Below are 27,816 nucleotides of genomic sequence, written 5' to 3'. Positions count from 1 at the left end.
TTCAGCCCAGCGGCGGGCACTTTCCCCATGCACTGATTTCATTGTCCTTTCCCTCCTTGCAGCGTTCGGGTGTCCTGCACTCTTCCTTCACTGCTGCCAGGTCTTCCTCCAGCCAGGCAAGATGTCTATGCTGGACATGAGCGAGTTTGGGGAGGCTGCTGAGTACCTCCGGAAGAGCTACACAGAGCAGCTGAAGCTGCAGACAATCCCCTTCGATGGTAAGACCCTGAGGCAGCTCTCGGCGCAGCCCCATGTGTGTGCCCCACGCCAGCCCCTTGGCCATGGCTCTCTTTGGAGACCATCCCCATCCCTTTCCCAGTGCCGCTCCTCATGGAGCAGGTGTTACAGAGCTGCCCCCACCACCCTGGAGGAAGAGCTCACAAGCAGGAAAAGCAGGGTTTTAACTTTCTCCTCGTTTGCAGAGGAGGCCTTTGGGGGAGATGGGCTGAGGGAGGTCAAAGCCTTCTCCAGCTGCAGTTTGGAGGTGTCCACCGCTCACTGCAGCTCGGGCTCCAGGGCCCAACTTGCTCCTCTTGGTTCAGCAAAAGAGGAGAATTTTGCTTCCTCTCACCGTCCTTTCCTCATGATGGTCCCAGTGCAAGCGCACAAGAACAGCAGACTTGGGTCAGGCTAAAAGTCAATCCTGGCAAAATAAGTAGCTGCCAAACACAAAGAAGGCAAAGAAATCCCAGCTCCTATGACCAAGAACATAGGAAGGAAGAATTGCTCTCCTTCCGTGTTATCTGACTGCATTCATGTGGCTTTCAGTTGACAATGTCAAATGGTTTCCTACATTTCAACATGTTTTGTGTCCTTTCCTTTCCTTTCCTTTCCTTTCCTTTCCTTTCCTTTCCTTTCCTTTCCTTTCCTTTCCTTTCCTTTCCTTTCCTTTCCTTTCCTTTCCTTTCCTTTCCTTTCCTTTCCTTTCCTTTCCTTTCTCTACCTCTCCTCTCTTTCCTTCTCCAGGAAAGAAGCGTGCTTGGATCCCAGATGAGAAAGAAGCTTATATAGAAGTGGAAATCAAAGAAAGCACTGGTGGCAAAGTCACTGTGGAAACCAAAAATAAGGAAGTAAGCAAAATACCTTTCCTTTACCAAGGGAGAGCAAGTGTGTGTGTGTGTGTGTGGATATATGTGACAGGCTCATGTCTGAAACTAGCTGAGCTCCTGCTGATAACCCGGTTGATCAGTGGTGCCCCGAGGGGATGTGGTGTCAGGACACCGATGACCTGCCAAGAGCGGCAGTGGTTCAGCATGCATGGAGCACTGGATTTGAGCACGGCTCCTGTGCAGGGCAGACCCAAGGGGACAGCCCTGGCCCAGCACGGCTTCAGGCTGTGGATGGAAAGGCTGCCCCATCACAGCCCTTTGCAATGCTGAACCCACTGCCCGGCTCCTCTCCGAGGTTCAGACCAGAGGTAAGGGGCCAGTTGGCCAGTTCCTGCTCGTTTTAGCCAGGATTTGCAGTGGATTGTGGTGCTGTTGGGAGAACAGGCGCTAGACAAAGGGCAGCACCAGCCTCGTGGTGAGGCTCCAGCCTGCCAGCAGCAGCAGGGAGGCAAAGCAAGGCAGGGTCAGCTGGTATTTATCAGGATAATGAGCAAACAAGGATCAGTTGGTATTTATCAACGTAATATCCAGTGCCAATAGCTGCAAATGGAATAATGAATATTCCAGTCTCGGCTCTGGGAGTCTCATGGCCCCACAGCTTCATCGCAGTGCAGAGACTCAGACTGGTGTAACGCTGGGGAAGAAACCCAAGGACCTGCCCGGGCAGTAAATCCTAGACTTTATTATTGCCGCTCCTCAGCGGGTCAGCGTGGCACTGAGAAGTGCTCGTGTCTGCCGGGTTTAGAAGAAATACATGTAATGGTCTATGAAAGTGTCAAGGCTTTGAAAACGTTTTTTGCTTGAAACTGGGGGAAAAAAGTAATGAAATTTGCCCTCCCCAAAATAAAATCTATTGGGGAGGGGGTATAAATTGTAAAAATTACTCTGATATTTGAAAGATCTTCAGCTTCTGTGAACAAAGCAGACTCCAAACCTTTCTGCTGTTCCCTCTTGAAACTGCCTTGCTTAACAATGTTGAGCAGATTTCCAACATCTGAAAGTGTATCTGCTTTCCCTGGATCAGCATTTCCAGCTCTCACTTCTAACACCTAACACCTTCTAACACCACACACTTCATACCCACCTGTAAAAAAGCTCTTTGAAAGGTTTCATTTCATCTTTATTAACAAGACCGCTTGCTAAATGCAGCTTCTTCCATTCAGGCCAGATTCGTAACGTGGTAGCTTCCCAGTGCTTGGGATTAAATAAACACAGTTATCAGTGATGGGGTGCAGGCTTCAGCTGTTTGCCCAAATAACCAGGGATCTCTCTAAGCAATAATCCATGTTTCCTGCAGGGTTTTAGGCTGTGAAGAAGGGCACAGGACAGGGGTGCTGAGCATGCTGTGGGCTGACATCTTGGTGCCCCCCAGCTTGCATCCCCTCTGTTGGTCTCAGCCACAGCCCATCTCCCTGGGAGAGAAGAGGTCTGGAGCTTGCTTGTCCCAGCAGGGCTTTGTGGCTGGGGCTCTGCTAACCCCACCAGCCCTCATGGGAGGACAGCAGGCATGGGGCAGGGTGCCCAGCATGGGGATGTCATGTCTATCCACGCAGCAGGTTAGAGGCTATTCAGGGTGTTCCGTCTCACCTGTCCCCCTCTTCTGGCAGACTCGGGTGGTGAAGGAGGATGAGCTGCAGCCCATGAACCCACCCAAGTTCGACATGATCGAGGACATGGCCATGCTGACGCACCTCAATGAGGCCTCTGTGCTCTACAACCTGAAGCGCCGCTACTCCCACTGGATGATCTACGTAAGTCACTGGCCCCCGGCAGAAGGGGGTCAGCCGGTGGGGTGGGGAGATGAAGGGGCATCGGAGCACCCCCATCCCTCACCCGCCCTCTTTCCCTTTGCAGACCTACTCGGGGCTCTTCTGTGTCACCATCAACCCCTACAAGTGGCTGCCTGTCTACACGGCGCCGGTGGTGGCAGCCTACAAGGGCAAGCGGCGCACCGAGGCTCCTCCGCACATCTACTCCATCGCCGACAATGCCTACAACGACATGCTGCGCAGTAAGCCCTCGCTTTGGGTCCCCCATTCCTGGGGGGTCTGGGCTCCTGGGGTTGGGGGTGAGGTGGGTGGCACTGTCCTAATGCCTCCTCCTTCTCTTCCAGACCGTGAAAACCAGTCCATGCTCATCACGTAAGTGCCCCTTGCCCTGCTCAGCCTGATGCTAGGTGCCTGGGCAGCACCCTGTGCTCCAGGGGAGCCCCTCGGCCATGTCCCCCATCCCTTCCCACCCAACCTCACATGCAGCCACAATGTGAGGTGACAAGCAGGGTCCCCTGCACCCCAAAGCTGCTATGGGGCACCCCAACTGCCTCCGAGGAGCAAGGGGAAAGGAGAGATGGAGGCCAAGGCCAGAGGGGGATGGTGGCAGAGGTGGCCAGAGGGGTGATGGTGGGGGAGGAAGGTGACGTGGGAGGGTGTAGGCCAGGTTGATTTCAAGTGACATATAGATAAGGGCTATATAAAGGACTCTAAAGGACCCTATGCCGCTGCCAGGAGCCATGGACATTTTTAGCCTTGGCCATAGCCTAATTAGGAAAGGCAGGGGCTGCGGAGAGATGCTTGGTGCGTGTCCGGTGGCAGCTCTGCTCCCCCCGGGCTCTTTGTGATCTGGGATTACAATGGGAGAGCAGCTAACTATAGGGATGAGCTCAGCCAGCCCGCCGGCTGCGCCTGGTGCAGGATCCACCCGGTGTGGTGCCTCCAAGACCCCCCAGCAAAGCAGAGCGTGCTGAAAGCACCCGAGCAGGAGCAGCAGACCTGGGTCCTGCCTGATCCCGCACAGCTGAAGCCCCGGGGCTGGGGCTGTGCAGCCGTGGTGGGTGCCAGCACCTCCTGCCATAGCTGCAGCGGGCAGCTGACCCCCTGCGGCACCCCCAGCAGGACACGGTGAGGATGGAGCTGGGTTTCGCTCCTAAGACAAGCCCCAAAGACAAGCACGCACACCCACAGGCTGGAGGGCATTGACAGTGCCACCCCTCCGAGACTCTGCTTCTCCTTCCTGGCGCGATGAGCAGGGTGGCAGGGTCTCTGTTTGAAGGTTTGCCTGTTCTTTGCCTCATGCCCTTGATCTGTGTATTTCTGTTGCTCTAAGCGGAGAATCTGGTGCTGGTAAGACTGTAAACACCAAGCGGGTCATTCAGTACTTTGCCATTGTCGCAGCCTTGGGCGACACACCGGGCAAGAAATTAGTAAGACCCTCTTTTGAAACAAGCTCGTGCTGTTTTCTTCCTTTCTTTGGTGTTTTTTTCTTTCCCTTCCCTCCCCCTTTTCTTCTTTTTACTTCTTTCCTTTTTTTCTTCCCCCATCTTTTTGCATTTGGAAGCGTGTTTTGGTCTGACCCACCCAGGGCTTGGCTTTTCCTCGCCTTTTGAACAAGCAAGGCTTGAAATTACTCTGCTCAAGGGGAAATGGACTTTTTTCATGTGGCTGCTCAATCTGTGCAGCCTGGAAGAGGTGCCTTAGGTGCCCTCTTTATCTTCTCTTCCTCCTTCAACACCCCACAGAGCTGCTTCTTAAGGAGTATTAAAAGAACCTAGTAAACCTGCCATTTCCCACCTTGCCTCTTTTAAGCCTTGCTTTTCATCCTTTTCTCCTTTTTTTCCCCCTTGTTCATTTTGACCCTTTTCTACCTTGTCCTTTTCTTGCTCTTGTTTTGATTCTTGCATTTCTTTGGTGCTGGTTATTTTTGAGCTGCCTTTGCAAGTGCTTATTTCTTGATACGTTGAGGCTCCAGCCTGCTTTTCCGCTGTAGAAGTAAACTGGCTGCTTTAGGTATCAGTCAAGCAATACCTCAGCATTATTTTCTTTACTCTTCTTTGGGTTTGGATTTAACCATTCTTGCTTTTTGATGCATTTCTTTATTTTCTTGAGCTAATCTATTTAACAACTTTTTGGCATCTCTTGTAGAGTTTAATCCTCCCATTTTTCTTCTTGGACGGTTTTTTGGCACTAAATGGTCATGCCCTGCTTTTCTGACCATGCTTCTTGTGGTTCTTGCCTGCCTTTTCTGGATTGCTAAAGACCATTTTCTTTCCTTTCTCTAGGCAGCTCTTGCCACTAAAACTGGGGTAAGTGTTGTAGACTCCTAACCTTTAATGCTGAGGACAGTTCTGGTGCACCACAGAGCGATGGGGTGATGAGGAATGCCTGTGTGAGGCCTCTGCCTTGGGTCTGGGAGCAGGAGCAGCGTTTAGTTCTCCACTTCGCTTTGTGTCTCCCACCTTCCCATAGTTTGGAGCTTTGGTGTTTCATCTCTTAGTGACTTTCTATCTTTTTGGCTCCAACCTCTCCTTCAAGGGATCATTGCTCTTCAAACACTGGTTTTACCCAGCACCTTGTGTTGCCTGGGGGGGGGTGTGGGCTCCTCCAAAGAGAAGATGAAGCCCCCACAGTCCGAGCTGGCAGTGTTCCCCCAAGCCTCGAAGCCCAGCTGAGGGTGGTGGTGCTGAGGAGCAGGGGAAGAGCCTCTTTGTCGTGGGCAGCATCGTGCTTTGGCTTCAGACCTGGGTTGTCATTAATGCCTGGACATGCCACCCTCTGCAAAGACCCAAACAGGCTCACCCTCCATGTTGCAGGCAGCTCATGTCCTTCTAGGGGTGCGTTTCTGAGGTGCTTGCTTAGCTCCAAGGGAACAACTGGGCTCCTTTGGAAATCCAGCACTGGTTCGGTCCCTGGCACTGCCAGCACCCCCAGGGCTCAGCCCTGTGTCCTCAGTTTCTCTGAGCACTGAGGGACAGCCCTTAGCTGGTGCACACTAAAGGGAGGATCACTAACACCTGAGGTTGCTGGAGCTGTGGGTGCAGGGCAGCCCCCGGGGCAGCCCCCATTGAGTCTCACAGGCCAAACAGCTTAGATCAGGCTGGATTTAAGGATAACAGATCAGAGGCTATCCCAGAGACAAAGTGCAGTGGGTTAAAGCTGTGATTCACAGCTGCTCCCCGCTCCTTACCTTCCACACAGCTGGAGCTGCTGAGCTGGGCAGTGCTGGTGGGCACAGTACAGCTCTTGGTGGGCATTGCTCAGAGCTTTCCTGTGCAGGGAAAGCCCTATGGGCTGGAATGTGTCAGAGCATGGGCATAAAGCTCTCATGAAAGAGCCTGCAGGAGCCTGTGCCACCAAGCTCTGCTACTGTTGTCAGCCTCCACTGTCCTTTGCGTGGCTTGGCGTGAGTCTCTTGCTTCTCTCCGTGAATTCTCGTCCTGCTCTGCCTGCATTAGCTGGAGCTTGTCTCTTTATCTTTGAACTGTGTGTGTGAAACATGAATGGAGAAACAAGGTCAACTCTGGGGCTTGCTCAGGAGAGCTCCGGTGAGCTCAGCAGATCGCATCGGCTGGGACTGGTGATGTGTTCCCATCGCACTGGGACCCTGCTGTGCATGTTGTTAGTGTAGGGAGTCATGGATCAAGCCTGCTTTCTGGGTAATTTCTGCAATGTTCTGTGGTTTAAACTGTCCCAGAATATGTTTGGTGGAAGAGGAAATTCCTGTCAGAGTCAGAGACTGGAATGTTTCAGGCTGCTGTGGTGACAGCGTGTGCTTGCTCTTGGTTTCATATTGTAGCAGCCTGAGAAAGGGGCTAAGGGCTGCTGTGTGCAGAGGGGAGAGTAGGCTGGGTCTTCAGAGTTTAGGCAAGGAGAAGCCCACAGAGAGCATTGCTGCAAAGCCTAACGCCGCTGACCCTTAAATCAAGCTGCATTGCTTTGTGAGACAAGGAGACGCCTGAGGAGCAGCAGGCTCTTCTGCAGGGCAGAGCAGGCAGATGGTGCAAGGAGCCCCACTAGCTGTTTCCCTGCGTTGTTGGTAACAGATCCCCTCCGGCTGGGTGGGAACTGACGCATCCTTTGGGTTTGTTTTGCAGGGCACCCTCGAAGATCAAATCATTGAGGCTAACCCAGCCATGGAAGCTTTTGGCAATGCCAAAACCATAAGGAATGACAACTCCTCGCGTTTTGTAAGTGTCTTGAGCAAAACAGAGAGCTGAAGTGCTGTGTTTATGCAAGCTGAATGCACCACTTGTGCCATTGTGTTCTCTATGGTGTGAGCCAAAGGCACGCAGCAGGAAGGAGGCTCTGCTTCCTGGTGGGATTGGACTGCTGAGGCCAGGCTGCTTCTGGTTACATCCGTGCAGTAAATGGTGTGCAGAATGAATGCCTTGGTGTCACAGCCTGTAGCTGCAGAGACATCCCTTGCAGGACCAAAGCTGAGGGGCAGTAAGCACAGCGTGGAGTGCTGTGTGCCCCTTCCAGGGAGCAGCATCTCTTTTGCTAAGCCCAGCCTTGGTCTGCTGTGGGATCCTGTGATGCCTGTTCCTGTGCCTTGGATGGGAGATACTTCAGGGATTCCTCAGCACACCGTGGAGCAGGAGGCTGGGGCAGACTCAGTATCACACTGCCCCACAGAACTGCTCAGCTTTAAGAACACGTCTGTTCTTAAACCTGGAGAGGGGCTTTGGCCAAGGGCCTATAGGGACAGGACAAAGGGAATGGCTTTAACCTGCCTGAGGGGAGACTGAGATGAGCTCTTAGGCAGAAGCTCTTCCCTGTGCGGGTGCTGAGGCGCTGGCACAGGGTGCCCAGAGAAGCTGTGGCTGCCCCATCCCTGGCAGTGCTCAAGGCCAGGTTGGACACAGGGGCTTGGAGCAAGCTGCTCCAGTGGAAGGGGTCCCTGCCCGTGGCAGGGGTTGGGACTGGAGGAGCTTTGAGGTCCCTTCCAACCCAAACTACTCTGGGATCCTGTGATGATTCTATGAGAGGGATTTATCTGCTGTGAGTGAAATCTCTGCCTGCCTGGTGTTCAAAGCCTGGTGATGCTGATGATACAAACCAGGGAACTTCACCCACCCACCCCTCACAGAGCCCAGTAACTTTCCTGGCATCAGCAGAAGCCTAAGAAGTGGGAAATCACCAGTGCCTTGCAGTTGTCTGAGGTTTCTCAAGCTGTTTAAATGTGTAGCCAAGCCCAGCACTCACCTCCCGCACGTTTCCAGGGCAAGTTCATCCGGATCCATTTTGGCCCCTCAGGGAAGCTGGCCTCCGCAGACATTGACATCTGTGAGTAGAGCTGTGCCTGCTGCAGTGGGGAGGGATCGCACCTCCCCATGTGTGCTGATGCTGGGCCAGCTCTGGGAGTGAACAACCCCTCCTCTGACCCCTCTGCCCTGCTTGGTTCTAGATCTTCTGGAAAAATCAAGAGTGATTTTCCAGCAGCCCAAAGAGCGGAGCTACCACATCTACTACCAGATCCTCTCTGGGAAGAAACCAGAGCTGCAAGGTAAGGCAGCCGAGGCTTTTCTAGCATCATGACCTGAAAATGGCCAGAAAGGGCTCTGTGTTAGCTTTGGGGTCCGCAGGGAATGAGCAAACCCAGCTCACATGCAAGTACTGCCCTCAGATGCTTTGTTAGTTGTGCAGGATCATAGGATTGGTGAATAATTCAGAGTGGAAGGGATTTCACCTACTCCAGCCTCTTGTATCCTCCCAGGCAGAGAAGCCAGACCAAAGCCCTTTCTGCAACTGCTGAGGAGCAGAGGTGGTTCTGGGTCTATCTGCAGGGTGGGAGCACGCTTTGCAAAGTTGCCTTGCATAGAGTCCTTGTTGTGTGGTGGGTACAGCACTGACCTCAGCATGTGCAGGGTGGATTCTTACTCCTTTTGGGGCAGGGGGAAGTGTTTTGCAGCCTGCTCTGAGCTCCTTCAGCCACCCGAGTGAGGTGATGTGTTTCAGGTGGGCTTGGAAACAGCTACACAGCTCACTCGCTGGTGTAGACACATCCTAGATAGTCCCAGCAGACCCGAGCTTGCCCTGGGGCAACTGGTGCTCTGAGCAGCCCTGCTCTCAGGTCCCAGGCCCCATGGAGTGCACAAAACCCTCTCCACAGTGCAGGAAGATGCTGGCACAGCCTCCCGGGGTGGTCAGCCCCTCAGCTGCAGGCTCATTGAGCTCAAGGACAAGACCTTATTAGGCAGGTCTGGAGCACTGTGCAGAGCAGTAATCTTATCTGGTGGTCACGAGGACATGGATGGCCACTTCTAAATCAGTCTTCAGCCAAGCCATGTCCCAAGATAGCAAGCAGGAGGCACATCACAGAGGAGATGGACCCATGTGTGGACCTGCCTGGGCTTGAAGAGGGTGTTCCTCCCACCGGCTGGTGCCCTCTAGTAGTTGAGGCTGGTGAAGCCTTACCTCTTCATCTGTGCCCCTCTGCTCCAGCTTGGTCTCTGTCAGACTGGCCTCACCCTCTGCATGTCTTCCCCCAACAGATATGCTGCTGCTCTCCCTCAACCCCTATGACTACCACTTCTGCTCTCAGGGTGTAACTACTGTGGACAACATGGATGATGGCGAGGAGCTCATGGCAACAGATGTATGTGAACTTCCTTCCCACTGCACAGCATGAAGTGGGCCTGGGGGAGGGCACAACCTCCATCTCCCATGGGGAGACGTGGGGACATGTCCTGGCTTTTCTGTGTCCCTCTCTAAATTAACTGTGAATTCCCTCTGGTTTATTGGCACGTGCTTTGAGCTTACAAAGAAAGAGCAAAGTGACTCTGGTCTCCATCAACAGCCTCATCCAGGCAGAGAAGGCAGAGTAATTCCCTGCATCAGGAAGGCTCTGTAGCACATGAGCACTTCCCATGCTCCCAGGAGAAGACGAGAGAGCTCAGCCTAGAAAGCCTTCTGCTTGTGGATGCTAGGCTAGTCCTTCTGCTTTCAGATGAGTCTGGTGGAAGCTGGCCTCACATTCAAAATCCCATGGACAGGATTCCTCAGCTCGGTGTGCACTGGACAGAGCACCCTGCCCAGAGCCCCAGGACAGGGAGAGCACGTTAGGAGACCTGACCTCAGAGTGGTGATGTTGTTCTATCTACACTGCTTTGTCTCTCCTCAGCATGCCATGGACATCTTGGGCTTCAGCAATGATGAGAAATACGGCTCCTATAAAATAGTGGGTGCTATCATGCACTTTGGCAACATGAAGTTCAAGCAGAAGCAGCGAGAAGAGCAGGCAGAGGCTGACGGCACTGAAAGTGAGTTTGGCTCCACACTGCCAGCTCTGCCCAGCCTGGCCTGGGCATGCAAACCCCTCCAAGGGCAGAGTGTGGTAACTTCCCTGGCCTGGTCAGTGGCTGTCATCCCAAGCAACCACATGGTCTGTAGGTGCACAAAGGGGTTTGTCTTTGAGCCGGCACACTTAGGGCAGCCTTTTCTACAAGCAGTAGGTGGTCTCATCTGCATCAGACTTGCCTCAGTAGCATCACAGGCTCTCACCCCTTGCCTGTGCTTCACCTTGTTCAGTCTTCTGCTGCCCTTCGTCTCCTCTTCTCTGGCACTGACAGCCTCCCAGTGCAGGTCATCCACAGAGTGTGAGCCAGGCCATGGTCAGGACTGCAGGGACCTGCTCAAGACGCAGCCTCCTGCAGAGTGGTTAGAGTAGGATACAGTCACTAATACTTCTCCTTATTTGTTGCCTACGAAAATCCAGTACAAATCAGAGGTCTAAGAGAATGGTCAGGCTGCAAAGCAAGCCTGGAAATTCAGGCACAACTCAAGTATTTTCTATGGCTTTTACACCACTGCGTGATGCTTGGCTCCCATGTAATGGAGCAAGCTTCAAGACAGGATGAGAAGGGGGAGCCCTATCACTTAACTGGAGGGCTTCAGCAGTCACTGTACTTCAGCTGCATGACTACCTGGATCAGACCTTCCTGCTAACATTCCTGAAGAAAGAGTTCCCCTTGCCTGAGGAATGTCAGCACAGGATTCAGCTGCTACCTGGCCGTTACTGATGATTTTGCTTTAGCAGTGATTTCCCTACAGAGGTGGTTCCCTACAGCTCAGTCTGCTGTTAGGAGTCTATGAAAGATAAGAAAGAAAACCACCTCTCTTCTGGTCACTTTAAATTCACTATGGGAATCCAAGATCCCACTGGAAAATGCATAGAGGTTCCCAGATAAGGCTTGAAAACCTGGTAAGGTGCAGTAGGTCTGCTACAGCCATCTCCTCCAAACAGTAACTTCTCGGGCAGGAGGTCAGACTTTGAAAGCATCATTGTCCTGGGTTCAGCTACTAAGAAGGAGAAAAAATGATTGCTACTGCTGAACCCAGGACAGTCATACAATACACAGGATGGGAAATCACACCAGACACTGGAGAAGGTGGAAAAATGTGTATAGCGAGCACTGAGCAGCAGGAGACCAGGGAAGTTTTACTTACTGTCTTTTTTCCTTCTTCGCTGGTCCTCATGCCTTTGTGCTGCGTTACAGGTGCTGACAAAGCTGCCTACCTGATGGGAATCAGCTCAGCTGACCTCATCAAGGGCTTGCTCCATCCTCGTGTGAAAGTGGGCAATGAGTATGTGACCAAAGGTCAGAACGTGGAGCAGGTGAGTTTGCCTCAGGAGCCCTGAGCTCCCTGGGTCTGTCCTTGGTGTGCCAAGAGGAGCTCTCCAGCCTCCAGCTCCTACAGAGGCAGGGAGAAGGATCAGTGCTCATGGCCTGCTCTATGATGTGCTTTGGCAGGTTGTCTATGCGGTGGGAGCCCTGGCTAAAGCCACCTATGACCGCATGTTCAAGTGGCTGGTGACTCGGATCAATAAGACCCTGGACACCAAGCTGGCCAGGCAGTTCTTCATTGGAGTACTGGACATTGCAGGCTTCGAGATCTTTGACGTGAGTTCTGCGGGCCCCCTGCAATGGGACTGGGGGAATGTTGTAGCCAGACAGCTCAGTCTCCTGGTGTTTGACAGCTCCTTCTCCTCCAAGAAACTGCCTTGGTAGAGAAACAAGCTCTTGTCTGGATTAGTCCGTCTGGAGCTAACAGGCAGCTCACACTGCTGTGGACACATCTCCAGTGATCCCTGGCTGCCTGCTCTGGTAGCAGTCCAGCTGAGCCTAGCAGAGATCACTCCTCACACCCAGACAAAACAGAAGAGTGAAGCCCTTCACGTCTGGGCTCCTTCTAATGCAGAATTGTTTTCTTCTGGCAGTTCAACAGCTTTGAGCAGCTCTGCATCAACTTCACCAATGAGAAGCTGCAGCAGTTCTTCAACCACCACATGTTTGTCCTGGAGCAAGAAGAATATAAGAAAGAAGGCATTGAATGGGTCTTCATTGACTTTGGCCTGGACCTGCAGGCTTGCATTGACCTGATTGAGAAGGTAAGGCATGAGTCAGGGCATGGGAATGGTACTTGTGGTAGGTGGCTTGTTTGCAAAGACTGGAGGTGCTCTGCTACCAGAGATGGAATGATCCCCCCTGCAGTGAGTGGGAAGTGCCCAGCTTTGTTTTCTGCACACTTACCCCAGAGCCTCCAGCCCAATGAGTCCCTTTGGCACAAATCCTGCCTTTCTGAAACCACGGACATTCTGTTCCTAGCCACTGGTGAGCCACAAAACTTGCTGCAGCCTTTGCCTCCAGAGAACACCGATCTCTGCCCCCTTTTCCTACCCACTTTCTGCCTCTCAAAGCCTCTTATTAAGTACTTGCTGATTCAGAGCAGCTTGTACAAAAGGTTTCCACCACTGCATGGTGGAAACTCACCTCTTTCAGTGGGAAGGAGCTCACCTATCAGGATGCTGGAGAGGATCTCCCCGTCCCACAGCCTGATGGACCTGGGCAAGCCCCTAAGTCTTGCAGGCTTGGCTGGTCCCACTCTGACTGACTGGAGGTCAGATGCAGCCTGGAATACACCAGTGATAGCTTGTCCCATAGTCAATGTCTTGCACCATTTGCCTCTAAGAGGATGAGGTCTCCCAAGTCAAGCTCTGCTCAGCGGCACAAGGAATCCCCCATTCTGGAATGGGCTATGGCAAGGCTGAGCTCAGACCTCTTTATACTACCTTCCCCCTGCAGCCGTTGGGAATCCTGTCCATCCTCGAAGAGGAGTGCATGTTCCCGAAAGCCTCTGACATGTCCTTCAAAGCTAAGCTCTATGACAACCACCTTGGGAAGTCGCCCAACTTCCAGAAGCCCCGGCCGGATAAGAAGAGGAAGTACGAGGCGCACTTTGAGCTGGTGCACTACGCTGGTGTGGTACGTCCCGGGCACCCTCCACAGCACCCACACCACCCCCTTGGAGCACTGACCTTACCTTTGCCTCTTCTCTCTGCTCAAAGGTGCCGTACAACATCATTGGGTGGCTGGACAAGAACAAGGACCCCCTGAATGAGACAGTGGTGTCTGTCTTCCAAAAGTCCCAAAACAAGCTCCTGGCTTCCCTCTATGAGAACTACGTGGGCTCATCTTCAGGTGAGGAGCAACCTCATCTGTTTCTTGACCTTGAGCTCCCCTCCCTTTGCGGCAAAGCCTCCTCGCCCCTGCACCCTGTTGGTGTAGTATTCCTGCACCTAGCAGCCCAGGCAAGGGGAAGAGCCACATTGACCCCTAAAAGCTTCTCTGACCTGGGTAGGTGGGTGCTCTGGCCATGCAGTGCTGGCCTGGGGGCTTTAGAGGGGGTTAGGACTAGGCTGAGCTTATGCAGTGCTTAAAGAACTGTCCTGGTGGCCCTGTGTGACCTGAGATGTCTGAAGGGGTCTGTTGTTACCAAGATCTGAGTTTGGGTGCTGTGGGAGATGTTTCTGCTCTATGGCTTTGCTCTGCAGCAGGGCACTACTAGAGAGAGCAGGGGCTGTGGGTGTTTTGAGGGTGTTTGGAGATGCCCCTGCGTCCTCCAAGCCAAGCAGATGTGCTGATGTAATGAATCAATATTTCAACCCAACAGAGGAACCTCACAAGCCAGGGACCAAGGAGAAACGTAAAAAGGCAGCTTCTTTCCAAACAGTGTCTCAGCTGCACAAGGTAAGAGCCAGTCCCCGTCCGAGGCCATAGGGAAGCATGCTCAGAGTGTCCCAGTGTCATCCCGCTCCCCTGCCAAGACTCTGGGGTATCTTGCACCTGAGGGACCACCAGAGCTCCTGAAGGAGCAAAAGCTCCTGACGCCCTCTTGTCCGTGCTCAAGGGGCTGGTGCCTGGCAGAGTCCCAGTCCTATCCCTGTGCCCTAGGGAAGGACACGGGGCTCCAGGCTGGGAGAGCGATGGTTCCCTTTGGCTTGTGCCGCTTCCGCCCGGCTGATGCTTGCGCTGCTCACAGCTCCTTCGCCTTTGAGAGAGCGGCAGTTAAGACTTGTAGTGATGTTTAGGTGATGTATTACATGAACATCACTTTAAGTCTGTGCTACTTCTCTCCTCATTCTGGTCAGCGGGAAGGACAGCCTTTGGGCAGAAGAAAATGGAGGAGGAACTTGCAGGTCTCTGAGCAGGCAGCTCACTGCTGTCCTGTGCAGGGAGGTGACCTGAGCTCTTTCACAGCTCAGGGTGACACCCCGTGCTCACCACAGAAGCTCTTGTCCGCCCCAGAGCTTAAGCCACTGGAAAACAGCACAGAGGGGGGTGTGAGCCCAAAGCTGTGTCCTGCTGTGACAGCCCTGTGGTGCCAGGGTGCTCGCAGAGGGCAGTGCCGGTGTCAGAGCCCCTGCAGGGACATGTGTGACTTTCTTCCTCCTGGGCAAGTCACAGGCCTTGGGGAGAGGTGTTTGTGGCAAGAGGTTGCCCCGTGGTGAGGTGGAGCTGCGGGAAGGTGTTCCCAGGCAGGCTGAGCCTGCAAAGATCAAGGGTGCAGATGCCTGTCCCATAGGAAAAGGCAGGGCCATGTCTTGGCTTGAGCCCTGCCTTGGACAGGAAAGGAGGCCCAGGCTGAGTTGGCAGGGCCCTCTGTCATGGCCAAAGGGTGCGGAAAGCACTGTGGAAGTGCAGGGGAAGCCTGATGAGCTGAGGACTGCAGGCAGTGCGGATCAGGAGGATGCTGAGCACAGTGTCGGTGACAGCAGAGCTGTTTACGAGGATATGCTCAGTGCTGTGTTTCTGGCTGTCCCCTGCAGCAAACCTTTACCTGCAAACACTTGGGGAGCACCCAGTCCCCTCTGCCATTGCTCCCACCCTGGCAGAAGGCAGTGGTCGTGCTTACAGGGCTGGGGTGTCCAGTTGGCAGGATAGCACAGGGATTAGGAAGAATTCTCTCTTTCCCATGAAGAGTGGTAGGGGGCTCTCAGCATCTGCTCTGTCCCTGCCTGTGGGGAGAAGGAAGGGACTGCAGAGATGTGTTGTAGGGGAGCAGAGGTGTCACCCTGTGCCTTATCCCCTGTCTGTCCCACAGGAGAACCTCAACAAGCTGATGACCAACCTGCGCTCTACTCAGCCCCACTTTGTCCGCTGCATCATCCCCAACGAGACAAAGACCCCAGGTATGTGTAGACTGAGACAGCGCCCAGGGAGTTCCCTCGGGTGACATCCACATGTGGGAGCTGGCAGGACTCTGGCACCCACCTTCTCTCCAACCCTTGTCTTGCAGCAGTTCTGCTCCCTGTGACCCACACCAGCCTCCTCTACTGGGGAGAATGAGTTCTGCCAGGCTTCCATTTTGGCTGTGCATTGATGGTTGGGGCTGCCTTGTGTATGACAGCCGGCACAGCAGAGTCTTTCAGGCTCACTGACTCCCACTCGTGCTCAGCATAGGCCTGCAGGATGGGTTAACACCTGCATTCAAAATCATGGGTGGATTCGTTTCCAGGGTTCAGACCCACGCTGCAGCTCCATTTCCTGTATCCTCTTGGGCTGAGTGTCTGCTCCACCTCTGTTTTCACCCACAGGAGCCATGGATGCCTTCCTGGTGCTGCACCAGCTGCGCTGTAACGGTGTCCTTGAAGGCATCCGCATCTGCCGTAAAGGCTTCCCCAACAGGATCCTCTACGCAGACTTCAAGCAGCGGTAACTCCCTCCTCTTCCTTGCCCAGCAGCACACACTTGTTCTAGGGGAGACAGACTTGCCCTGGCTCTGACCTGCTCCCCTGCTTGTGTGGGGCTGGTCTGAGCCACAACCACGCTCCCAGTGCATGTGTGGGATAGCACTGCTGCTGCTCTGTGCTGCCAGACATGGAGAGTTTGCTGCCAGACATGATGAGACTGGTGATGTTTGAAATGCAGGGCTGGTACAGGGAGATGGTGGCAAGGCTCAGGTCCATTTCTCTCTGCCCTTGGGATCCTTACTGCTCTGTAGTTGGCCCCATCCAGCCAGTGGCCTCTTCCTGCACGGTCTTCCTTGTGTTCAGGGACTAAGATCTGGCAGGGTTCCCTGGTGTCTGCTCTGCAGCAGAGCCCATTCAGTGCCCTGGAGCAACTGGTTCATAGATGGGTCCAGCATGTGCAGCAGCACTGTCTAGAAGTACTAGAGGGAATTGGCATGACTGGGGTACAGGGATGATGATAGAGCCATCTACTCTGTTCTGGAGTTCTCCTACATGTCCTCCTCTGCTTTGTCCCTGCAGCTACCGTATCCTGAATCCAACAGCCATTCCAGATGACAAGTTTGTGGACAGCAGAAAGGCCACAGAGAAGCTGCTGAGCTCCCTGGAACTGGACCACTCGCAGTACAAGTTCGGTCATACCAAGGTGAGAGTAGGCAGCCGGTCCAGGGATGCTGTCCTTCCTGTCTGCAGTCCCAGTGTGCTCCCCGTGCCCAGCTTACTCTCTGCCTGGCCACAGCCGTGCTGGAGCCCTGCTCTCTGCAGGTTGTGTGTGGCCCTTGAAGGGGCTGAAAGGGGCAGTGGAATCCTAGAACCACAGAATGGTTTGGGTTGGAAAGGAACTCAAGATCACTCATTTCCAGCCCCCTGCCATGGGCAGGGACACCTCACATTAGACCATGACGCCCAAGGCTCTGTCCAACGTGGCCTTGAACACTGCCGGGGATGGAGCATTTGCCAGTTCTCTGGGCACCCTGTTCCAGTGCCTCACCACTCTCACAGCAAAGAACTTCTGCCTAATATCTAACCTGAACTTCCCCTGTTTCAGTTTGAACCCATCACCCCTTGTCCTATCGCTACAGTCCCTGATGAAGATGCAGGCTGGGAAGAAACAGGTCTGAGCAGAACATCTCTGCTGCCTGAGCTCATACCACCCAACGCAGCAGCTTGTGTCCACTCAGGGCAGGAAGCTCTGGTGTCCCCTTGTGCCTTCTGTTGGTGCCCCTCCAGCCAGTGCAGTGCAGGGAGGGCACTGACCCTGCAGTGTGCAGCCCTCACTGCTCTGTGTGCCCCTGCTTTGGCCACAAGTCAGCTCTGCCTCGTGGGTGATGTTACCCCTGAACTCGCTGCCCCCTCTGCTCTGACTCTGCTCTCCCTCTGATCCTGCAGGTGTTTTTCAAGGCTGGTTTGCTGGGCTTGCTGGAGGAGATGAGGGATGAGCGTCTGGCCAAGATCCTGACCATGCTGCAGGCCAGAATCCGTGGGCACCTCATGCGCATCGAGTATCAGAAGATCATCAGCAGGAGGTAGAGCTGGGGGTGGGGGGAGAGGCGGAACGTTGTGTGTCTCCCTGTTCCTTTGCACATTTGAGCAGGTCTGGGGCAGTGGTTGGGTAAAGCCCTGTCATGAAGGGCTGGAGGCAGACCTGTGAGAGGTCAGGCATGGGCTTGGTAGGGAGGCTCTGTGTATCTGGGTAAGGAAAGCCTTTGGTTTCCACTGGAAGATTCAAAGGGATGCAGAGTGAAGAGACCTGAAGCCAGCTCACACCACTCATCCCACTAGGGCCATTAAGTGTGCAGACTATATGCCATTCGTTCAGCATACTTCCATACTGGTGGAGAATAAAGCTGTGTCCAGGCCTGAAAAAGCCTCGTATCTATTGCAGTGGGGATGGGATGTGGGGAATGTACACCCATGATGATGCCCTGCTTGTGTCCCTCCAGGGAAGCCCTCTATACTATCCAGTGGAACATCCGGGCCTTCAATGCTGTCAAGAACTGGTCCTGGATGAAGCTGTTCTTCAAGATCAAGCCTTTGCTCAAGTCTGCTCAGACTGAGAAGGAAATGTCCAACCTGAAGGAGGAGTTCCAGAAGCTGAAGGAGGCTCTGGAGAAATCCGAGGCTAAGAGGAAGGAACTGGAAGAAAAACAGGTCTCCATGATCCAGGAGAAGAACGACCTGGCTCTCCAGCTGCAGGCAGTGAGTGCTTCACCCTCTCTATGGAAGTCTAAAGATAACGCAGGGTCCATGGGCAGGAGAAGGAGCAGAGCATGCTAGATCCCTCCTGCAGCCTCTTGCAGTTCAAGATCCCCTTGTTGCCACAATCTGTTTAAAATGCGGTGTTAGACTTGGTGCAAACCTGAAGCATCATCACAGACTTGCCATCTTAGAGCTGCCACAGGGATTTGTGCTCCCCTGGCTTGGGAAGGGTGATCTTACCAGGAGCATGGGGAGATGACAGTGTTCGCTGACTGGCTGTGGCTGATCTGTGCTGTTCCTGTTCCAGGGAGTGTCTTTCCAGTGTTTCCATCCTCTGGAAAGATTCAGTTGCTGTTAGCTCTTTGGCCCTGCTTAGTGTCAGTGTTGTCCCATGGATCTTGCAAACAGAGCTGTCTGGTTTTGTCCATCTGAGCAACTCAGGCTTGCTCTACCCCTTCCACAAGGAGAGCTTCAGCTGTGGCCAGGGTAGCATGGCTGAGAGCCTGCTCCTGGAGCAGTGGGTGAGCACTGCCTCTCCTGTGCTTGTCCCAGGAACAAGACAACCTGGCAGATGCAGAGGAGCGCTGTGACCTACTGATCAAGTCCAAGATCCAGCTGGAGGCCAAGGTGAAGGAGCTGACAGAGCGCCTGGAGGATGAGGAGGAGATGAACTCAGACCTCACCGCCAAGAAGCGCAAGCTGGAGGATGAGTGCGCAGAGCTGAAGAAGGACATTGATGACCTGGAGATCACGCTGGCCAAAGTGGAGAAGGAGAAGCATGCCACAGAGAACAAGGTAAGCAACCCTTCCTGAGAACACAGCCTCATTGCCCTGGGGCCTCAAAGCTTGTGGAGGCACCAAAGAGAAGCACCAGGGACAAGGTTGCTGGCTTGTGGGAGCCTTTCATGGGTATTAGCAAAGCATCCCTCTCCCTGAGAAGATGTGCTCAGTTGTTGACTCCCTGTTCTAGGTGAAAAACCTGATTGAAGAGATGGCTGCTCTGGATGAGATCATTGCCAAGCTGACGAAGGAGAAGAAAGCACTGCAAGAGGCCCATCAGCAGGCCCTGGATGACCTGCAGGCCGAGGAAGACAAAGTCAACACACTGACAAAAGCCAAGGTCAAGCTGGAGCAGCAAGTGGATGATGTGAGTCATAGACAGTGAAGTGAGAGAGGTTTCAGTCACACCTCCAGGTTGTCCCTGATGGGATCTGGAGGGTGGGATCATTATCAGATCCCCGTTTAATATGGCCAGTTGATGAATAACCCCATTGGCAAACTGCCCCTGGACCAAGAGGTGATCCAGAGTACTTCATGGAGAGCAGTTCTGGGCTGAGAGAATGGGACTGGACACCAAGCAGGAAACAGCTCTGGCTCTCAGGGCTGGGTGAAGTTGCCATAGCAGTGGTCATGGGGAAGGTTGGGGCTGCAAAGGATCCTTTCCCTCCCTACCCTGTTGCCCTTCATTCTCCAGCTGGAAAGCTCTCTTGAACAAGAGAAGAAAGTCCGCATGGACCTGGAAAGAGCAAAGAGGAAACTTGAAGGAGACCTGAAGTTGACCCAAGAGTCTGTAATGGACCTGGAGAATGACAAACAGCAGCTGGAGGAGAAACTCAAGAAGTGAGTGTGTGATCTGTGCCTGGGCTCTGTGCTTACTCTGCCAGGCCAGGGCCCACCTCTAGATCAAGTGGACGTGTGGCCTCTGCAGGAGCTGCTGGGATGGGGCTTTGAGTGTGCCAGTTTGGCCACTTCAGCACTTGCTTAGAGTAGTCCATGAGCTGCTTCTTACGCCTGTGGTTCCTTTCCTATGGGGATTTGTTTGTCCTCTGGAGCTGTTACACTGCAGGGAACAATCTTCCTCCGGCTTCAGGAGCCAGATGTCCTTGGGAGGACAGTGTTTGTCTGACCACGGGCTCTGCCTTCTCTCTGTACAGGAAGGACTTTGAAATGAGTCAGCTGAATTCAAGGATTGAAGATGGGCAAGTGACTGAGGCCCAGCTGCAGAAGAAGATCAAGGAGCTCCAGGTATGGTGGGCAGAACTGTTCTCACAGCCTAGGAGTCCTCAATTTCCATCATGTGTAATGTGATGGGGAATCTGTATGGCCCAGACCTTCTCTGAACACATCTCCTAGGCAGAAGAGTGATGAAAAAAAGCAAAGCCTCTGCCAAAATGTGGTGGGCTGAAAAGAAGTTCATGAAAGAATGAGCTATTGAGGTGAATGCTAGCACCAGCACGAGGAAAAGCTTCTAGGATGTAGTTCTCTGTCCAGACTAAAACCTTAAATCCAGTGCCCAGACTCTGAAGATCCAAACTTGTATGTTGGGCTTCTTCCTATCAGACAGGCGCCAGGTTAAAACATGCAGGTTCCCACTGAAAAGAAGCAAGTATCAGCCTGGATCCTGATGTCAGGGTATAGAGAGCAGGAGCACTGCAAAACAGGCAGCCAGGGCGCGTCAGGAACGCCTGCTTCAGAGAAACCCAACCCAGCCCAGGCCTTTGCTCCACACTGGTGGCTGCTTGTTCCCCAGCAGCAGAAGAGACACCTTGCTCCACTGTGGAGAGCAAAGATGCTGGTGAAACCTGATGCTTGGAGCATCTGCCTTATTACCTCTTGTCCTACCGGTACAGACCCTGATGAAGAGTCCTCCAGCATCCTTGTAGGCCCCCTTAGGGGATATGTGCCCATGGCAGGGGTCGGAACTGGATGTTCTTAAGGTCCTCCCCAACCCAAACCGTTCCATGATTCTGTCTCTGCCAGGCCCGCATTGAGGAGCTGGAGGAGGAGCTGGAGGCCGAGCGCGCTGCCAGAGCCAAGGTGGAGAAGCAGCGGGCGGAAGTGTCCCGGGAGCTGGAGGAGCTGAGCGAGCGGCTGGAGGAGGCCGGCGGCGCCACGGCCACGCAGCTGGAGATGAACAAGAAGCGGGAAGCGGAGTTCCTGAAGCTGCGGCGGGACCTGGAGGAGGCGACGCTGCAGCACGAGTCCACGGCCGCTGCCCTGCGCAAGAAGCACGCGGACAGCGTGGCCGAGCTGGGCGAGCAGATCGACAACCTGCAGCGCGTCAAGCAGAAGCTGGAGAAGGAGAAGAGCGAGTTGAAGATGGAGGTGGATGACCTGTCATCCAACATCGAGTACCTCACCAAGAACAAGGTGGGCGCTGCTTCTCTGCAGGGCGGTGAACATCAGTGCAGCTGGTGTGTTCAGCACAGCCATGCCCGTGGGATGTTGTCCTAGGTAGCTCTTTGCCATGGCCAAGTCACAGACTCATAGAATCCCAGCCTGGTTTGTGTTGAAAGGACCTTAAACCTCATCCATTCCCAACCCCTGCCACGGGCAGGGACCCCTTCCACTGGAGCAGCTTGCTCCAAGCCCCTGTGTCCAACCTGGCCTTGAGCACTGCCAGGGATGGGGCAGCCACAGCTTCTCTGGGCACCCTGTGCCAGCGCCTCAGCACCCTCACAGGGAAGAGCTTCTGCCTAAGAGCTCATCTCAGTCTCCCCTCGGGCAGGTTCAAGCCATTCCCCATGGCCTGTCCCTACAGGCCCTTGTCCAAAGCCCCTCTCCAGGTTTCTTGTAGCCCCTTTAGTCCCCATTTTTCACTGGGTATAGCTTGTCCCTGTATCCCTGTGGCAATGTTTGCAAGTCCCTTTGGGGAGGATGGTGCTGTGCGGCCAGGGCTGGGTCTCACACAGGCTCTGCTTGGGGCACACAGGCCAATGCTGAGAAGCTGTGTCGCACCTATGAGGACCAGCTCAACGAGGCCAAGTCCAAAGTGGACGAGCTGCAGCGGCAGCTCAACGACGTGAGCACGCAGCGGGGCAGGCTGCAGACTGAGAACGGTGCGTGACAGGGGACACGTGGCTGCCCCGGGGCACTGGGACATGTGGGACAAGGTCCAGCCAGGCAAAGTGTCCCCCTTCTGCCATGGACAAAAGGAAACAGCAGCAGCTCCATCTGGAGCGCAGGGGGATGGGATGTCCTTGTTTTGCCTCCACTCAGGCCTTGCAAAACTGCTGTATAGCTTGACTATAGGCCAAGGAAAAGAACCTCTGTGGTGATGGCGGTTGTGCTGGGGGATGTTCTATGAGCTCCAGCATCAGCAGGAGGGATTTCCTTTCATTTTGCCTTTAGCTGCTTGTACCTCTGCCCATGGGCCCCAGCGTGGCTCGGTGGGGATGCTGCTGGAGGTCTCCATGCAGCTGAGGGCCACAGGGTCTGCAGGAGTGTGAGCTAAGGCAGGTGGCAGCCCTTCAGCCCCAAAGTAGCTCTTTTGGCTGTGTTTGACCCCAGGGGAGCTCAGTCGGCTGCTGGAGGAGAAGGAGTCCTTCATCAACCAGCTGAGCCGTGGCAAGACCTCATTCACACAGAACATTGAGGAGCTCAAGAGGCAGCTGGATGAAGAGACCAAGGTGAGGCTGCTATGGCTGCTCTCGGCATGGCACAGATCTCAGGGAATGGGCCATGTGTCCCATGTGCTTTGTGGGATGGGGAGGCGGGACATTCCCTGCACACAGGAGCCCCAAGGGCAGCCTCTTAACCTGGGCAAACCAGGAGCCCTCTCCTGCTGCCCCAGCCCGGAGCCATGGCTGGCGTCCCGGGGCCAGCGGCTCCTCTCATCAGCTCTTCCCTTCCTCAGAGCAAGAACGCCCTGGCCCATGCCCTGCAAGCCTCCCGGCACGACTGTGACCTCCTGCGGGAGCAGTACGAGGAGGAGGTGGAAGCCAAGAGCGAGCTCCAGAGGAACTTGTCCAAGGCCAATGCAGAAGTGGCCCAGTGGAGAACCAAGTACGAGACGGATGCCATCCAACGGACGGAGGAGCTGGAGGAAGCCAAGTAAGTCTGATGGTGGAAGTGGGTTCCTTGCGGGTGGCAGGTTTCCGTTCGGTGATGGGCTGGGGCTGTTTGGGCAGGCTGTGGGGGCACTGGGGTGGGATGACATGGGCCAAGAGCATTCCCCCCTCGCTGCCATCGGCAGGAAGAAGCTGGCCACCCGGCTGCAGGAGGCGGAGGAGGCGGTGGAGGCTGCCCATGCCAAGTGCTCCTCGCTGGAGAAGACCAAGCATCGGCTGCAGACAGAGATCGAGGACCTCTCGGTGGACCTGGAACGCGCTAACTCAGCCTGTGCTGCCCTGGACAAGAAGCAGCGCAACTTCGACAGGATCCTGGCTGAGTGGAAGCAGAAGTACGAGGAGACCCAGGCGGAGCTGGAGGCATCGCAGAAGGAGTCGCGCAGCCTGAGCACGGAGCTCTTCAAGCTCAAGAATGCCTACGAGGAGTCCCTGGACAACCTGGAGACCCTCAAGAGGGAGAACAAGAACCTGCAGGGTAGGACTGGGCTCAAGCTCTCCCCTTGAACTCCTTGCCCAGACTCCTGCTCTCATGGGGTGCCCTGTCCTCAGCCATGTGGTGGGGTGGGGGTCCCTGTAGGCAGGGATCAGACCTTGCTGCTCAGCCAAGACAAGGAATGCAGCAGCCCAGCCAGGAAGCCACCCTTGTTCTGTCCTCGTGCTGGGCACTATGGGCAGGCAGGCAGGGCCACTTGGCCCTTGTTAGCCAATGGTGCATGGCAGGCAGCGCCATGACCCTGGTTTGGGGGTGCTGCAGTGGCCAAGCGGGTCTCCATGCGTCCATAGTGCCTCTCCTATGCCCTCTCCTTCGCCCAGACGGCAGCAGTGGCCTCAGGCACGACTCAGCTGCTCTCTAAGGGTCGTCAGCCAGCCCGGGCAGGGGGACGGGGATGTCACACTCGCGTTCCTGACCAAACGCCCTTCCGCCCCTGCCAGAGGAAATTGCTGACCTGACCGACCAGATCAGCATGAGCGGGAAAACCATCCATGAGCTGGAGAAGCTGAAGAAAGCCCTGGAGAGCGAGAAGAGCGATATCCAGGCAGCGCTGGAGGAGGCTGAGGTGGCTCCTTGTTCCCCATGGTGCTCGCACGTGCCCCTTGCCCTTGGGAGCAGCAGCTCCCAGCAAGGAGACAGGGCTGGGCTGAGCTGCAGCCCCTGCGCTCGTGGGGCTCGTGCAGCCACAGCAAGGCACTGGGGTGGCTCCCCCTGCTCCCCATAGCGCTGGCGTGGGGACAGAGCCGGGCTGGGGCGGGGGGGTTGATGGAGCACCCCCAGGGCCGCCTTCCCATGGCTGCCACTGTCTCTACAGGGGGCCCTGGAGCACGAGGAGAGCAAGACTCTGCGCATCCAGCTGGAGCTGAACCAGATCAAGGCTGATGTGGACAGGAAGCTGGCGGAGAAGGACGAGGAGTTTGAGAACCTGAGGTGCGTGCAGCGCGGCCGGGCTGGGCCTTCGCCGGCTCCGTGGCCCCCGCTCTGTCAGGGCTGGGGCTGACGCATCGCCTCCCACAGGCGCAACCACCAGCGCGCCATGGACTCCATGCAGGCCACGCTGGATGCAGAGGCACGGGCCAAGAACGAGGCGGTGCGGCTGAGGAAGAAGATGGAGGGAGACCTGAACGAGATGGAGATCCAGCTGAGCCACGCCAACCGCCAGGCCGCCGAGTTCCAGAAGCTGGTCCGGCAGCTCCAGGCCCAGATGAAGGTTGGGTGACGGCGATGGGACTGGGCTGGGGCTGCCCCTGCTGCCAGCCCCGCGCCCGCTGACCCCCTGGTGCCCTGCAGGACCTGCAGATCGAGCTGGATGACACCCAGCGCCACAACGACGACCTGAAGGAGCAGGCGGCCGCCCTGGAGCGCCGCAACAACCTGCTGCTGGCCGAGGTGGAGGAGCTGCGGGCGGCGCTGGAGCAGGCGGAGCGGAGCAGGAAGCTGGCGGAGCAGGAGCTGCTGGAGGCCACCGAGAGGGTCAACCTGCTCCATTCCCAGGTGAGGGACCGCCACGTCCCGCGTCTCTGCTGGCACCGGAGAGCCCGGAGCCTGCACGGCAGTGGGGCCGTGGTGAACTGACCCTGCTCTGCCTGCAGAACACGGGCCTGATCAACCAGAAGAAGAAGCTGGAAGCCGACATCTCGCAGCTGAGCAGTGAGGTGGAGGATGCGGTGCAGGAGTGCCGCAACGCTGAGGACAAGGCAAAGAAGGCCATCACAGATGTAAGAGCAGCGGGGCTGGCGCATGGGAGGAGAGGGGAAGGTCACAGAACGTCTTCATTGAGCCCCCAGGGCTGCCTGGGCTTGTGGTGATGCCTCTTGGCCTTGCAGGCTGCCATGATGGCAGAGGAGCTGAAGAAGGAGCAGGACACGAGCGCGCACCTGGAGCGGATGAAGAAGAACATGGAGCAGACCATCAAGGACCTGCAGATGCGCCTGGATGAAGCGGAGCAGATTGCTCTCAAGGGGGGCAAAAAGCAGATCCAGAAGCTGGAGGCCAGGGTGAGAAGGGAGGGGGCAAGCCCCTCATGGTGCATCAGGCTCTGCAGGGCCCCAGCACTGCTTCATCCTTCTGGGGGCAGACTGCACACGGGATCCATGGGCAGTGACGGATGGTCCCTGAGGACCTGAAAGCCTTTCCTAGGAGTTGTTTAGTCTCAGCTGTGGCTTCTCTGAGCTGGGAAGGTGTCTTGGCCTCATCTGGGGCTGGTGCTGAGCTGGCTTCTATCCCCCTGCAGGTGCGGGAGCTGGAGGGAGAGCTGGATATGGAGCAGAAGAAGATGGCTGAGGCCCAGAAGGGCATCCGCAAGTACGAGCGGAGGATCAAGGAGCTGAGCTACCAGGTACAGCAGCACCGGTTCCAGCTCCAGCCCGCAGGACCCAGCTCAACACTCCCTGTGCTCAGCCCCTGCCGTTACCCCAGTCCCCACCTTGCCCTGGGCTCTGCGCAGGGGAAAGGGGCAGGAGAGGCTGCGGCCACAGCAACCAGCCCCTGCCCCGGGCCAGCACCTCCTGAGCTGGGTGCTGAAGCACAAAGGGGTCTGGGGACACACACACACACACACACACGATAAATGGGGAGTAGACCCTGGTGCTGTGTGTGTGTGCGAGGGGACCTGGCACCACTGGGACTGTTGGCTGAAGGTGTGGGGCAGCTGGAGCCCAAGCTGGGGTTGGTTTTGGGTCCTGCTAACAGAGCTGGGGCACTTGCAGGCTGAGGAAGACCGGAAGAACCTGGCACGGATGCAGGACCTCATTGACAAGCTGCAGAGCAAGGTCAAGAGCTACAAGCGCCAGTTCGAGGAGGCGGTAAGTGCCCATCCCCACCGCTGCTGCTGCCCTGGGGCAGAGCACCCCGGGAGGCTGCAGGAGGAAGGGGCCGTGAGGCTGATGCGGTGCCCATACCCCACGCAGGAGCAGCAGGCCAACTCCAACCTGGTGAAGTACCGCAAGGTGCAGCACGAGCTGGACGATGCCGAGGAGCGGGCGGACATCGCCGAGACGCAGGTCAACAAACTGCGCGCCCGCACCAGGGAGGTCATCGCCTCCAAGGTAAGGCCACCAGCACAGGGACAGGGCTGCAGCATCCGTGTAGCACAGCCCATGGCCCCGTCCTGCCCAGCGCCAGGGCTGGGCTCTCACCAAAGCTTTGTTGTGGTTCTTCCCCAGCACGAGTAGCAGGCACCGGTGCCTGCCCTGCCCGCTGCCTGCTGTAGGTTGGAGCTGAATGGCTGCTGCCAGCTTTGCACTGTGTGAATAAACGTAGATGCGCCAGGACTTGCTCCCTTGTGTCTGTCACAGGGTAACCAGGGCCTTGGCCTCTGCTGCTGTGGAGGGCAAGCTGGGGGCTCTGGGGGGGTCCTGCACAGCCAGGCAGGAGGTAGGGACAGGACTCTCCGCTTGCCCTTCTTGCTCCAGGGTTGTGCTGGGGTTTGGGAGAAGAGCCCTGTCCTCATCCTGCCCCCCCAGCCCGCTTCAGCCCTCTCAGCAGCAGGGCCCAGAGCTGAGGCAGGGTTGGGGGGTGAGGGTGTCAGGCAGAACACAGAATGAGCACTGCCAAGGCCACCACCAACCCATGGCACCGAGGGCTGCAGCTACACAGTGCATGAACCTTTCCAGGAGAGTGACTTCACCACTGCCCCGCACAGCCTCACCAAAACCATTACTCCTGAGAACATGAAAAACCTCAACTACAGTCCTGCAAAGGGCCTGCAAAGAACGACATCTCCACTTGGTTCTTTAAAATAGATTTCTTTAATAGTTTCCATTTAGTACGTTAGTCTGCAGTTAGTGAATTGGCAGTAATCCGGGCAGCACAAACCTTAGCGATCCATGGGGATAGTGCAGGCTTCCAGCAGTACCTGTTAGGGACAGGGCGGTCCCACCTCCATCCCAGAGTCCGGGCGCTCCGCCTGGCACCATGCAGGACACCTCCTCCCCGTGCTCTCCATAAGACAGACAATAAAAGGATGAAGGAGAGAGCTGATCCCTCTCAAACGGAGATGCTGAGGCATCTGCATGGACAGATGAGCTCGCAGAGATGTGACACCCAGTTATAATGTGCCTGTGCCCCGACACCCACCATGTTCCCTCCTTGGAGGAGCTGCTGCAGGTTCCTTTTCCTTCTCTGCGGATGGCCAACTTGGGCTCCTGCACCAGCCTAAAGGCCAAGGCAAAGACAAGCTGCCTCTAGGATGTGTGGACCCCACAAGCAGTGGGGCCTTGGGCGGTCAAAGGGAGTTCAGTTCAGCCACACAGCTAAGGCCAAACGGACTTTGGTCCCTCTGTCTGTTACATCAGTCCAGATGTGAACGAGATGCTGGAGGCTTAGAGCAGCAATCACTGGATGCACCAAAAAAAGGCATCCC

At 55.6% G+C, this 27,816-nt stretch overlaps 1 protein-coding gene across 2 annotated transcripts; it reads left to right on the top strand.

The window, feature by feature from the left end:
- The first annotated feature begins 66 nt into the window (after positions 1 to 66).
- On the top strand, positions 67 to 26,725 carry MYH7B (myosin heavy chain 7B). 2 transcript variants are annotated; one of them, XM_065691622.1, is made up of 42 exons: positions 67 to 218; positions 967 to 1,070; positions 2,717 to 2,860; positions 2,964 to 3,120; positions 3,223 to 3,250; positions 4,212 to 4,308; positions 5,164 to 5,187; positions 6,976 to 7,068; positions 8,104 to 8,167; positions 8,289 to 8,387; positions 9,376 to 9,479; positions 10,005 to 10,143; positions 11,380 to 11,498; positions 11,635 to 11,784; positions 12,102 to 12,272; positions 12,967 to 13,146; positions 13,230 to 13,362; positions 13,835 to 13,911; positions 15,266 to 15,353; positions 15,759 to 15,876; positions 16,434 to 16,557; positions 17,301 to 17,437; positions 17,855 to 18,110; positions 18,663 to 18,905; positions 19,081 to 19,257; positions 19,585 to 19,730; positions 20,045 to 20,135; positions 20,871 to 21,260; positions 21,823 to 21,949; positions 22,401 to 22,519; positions 22,747 to 22,943; positions 23,086 to 23,435; positions 23,894 to 24,018; positions 24,268 to 24,383; positions 24,471 to 24,663; positions 24,744 to 24,947; positions 25,046 to 25,171; positions 25,280 to 25,450; positions 25,687 to 25,791; positions 26,162 to 26,257; positions 26,363 to 26,500; positions 26,618 to 26,725. In XM_065691622.1, exons 1-42 carry the CDS (start codon positions 122 to 124, stop codon positions 26,624 to 26,626), a joined length of 5,826 nt encoding a protein of 1,941 aa, XP_065547694.1. In that variant the 5' UTR covers positions 67 to 121; the 3' UTR covers positions 26,627 to 26,725. The 2 variants fall into 2 exon arrangements, with proteins under 2 accessions (XP_065547694.1, XP_065547693.1); XM_065691621.1 differs by lacking the exons at positions 67 to 218; positions 967 to 1,070; positions 2,717 to 2,860; ... (1 more) ...; positions 4,212 to 4,308; positions 5,164 to 5,187.
- The last annotated feature ends 1,091 nt before the right edge of the window (positions 26,726 to 27,816 follow it).

The sequence above is a fragment of the Lathamus discolor genome, chromosome 11 (assembly GCF_037157495.1).
Source record: "Lathamus discolor isolate bLatDis1 chromosome 11, bLatDis1.hap1, whole genome shotgun sequence".
NCBI classification, from domain to species: domain Eukaryota; kingdom Metazoa; phylum Chordata; class Aves; order Psittaciformes; family Psittacidae; genus Lathamus; species Lathamus discolor.
Note: the sequence above shows the minus strand (reverse complement) of the source record. Positions and strands in the feature narration are given on the sequence as shown.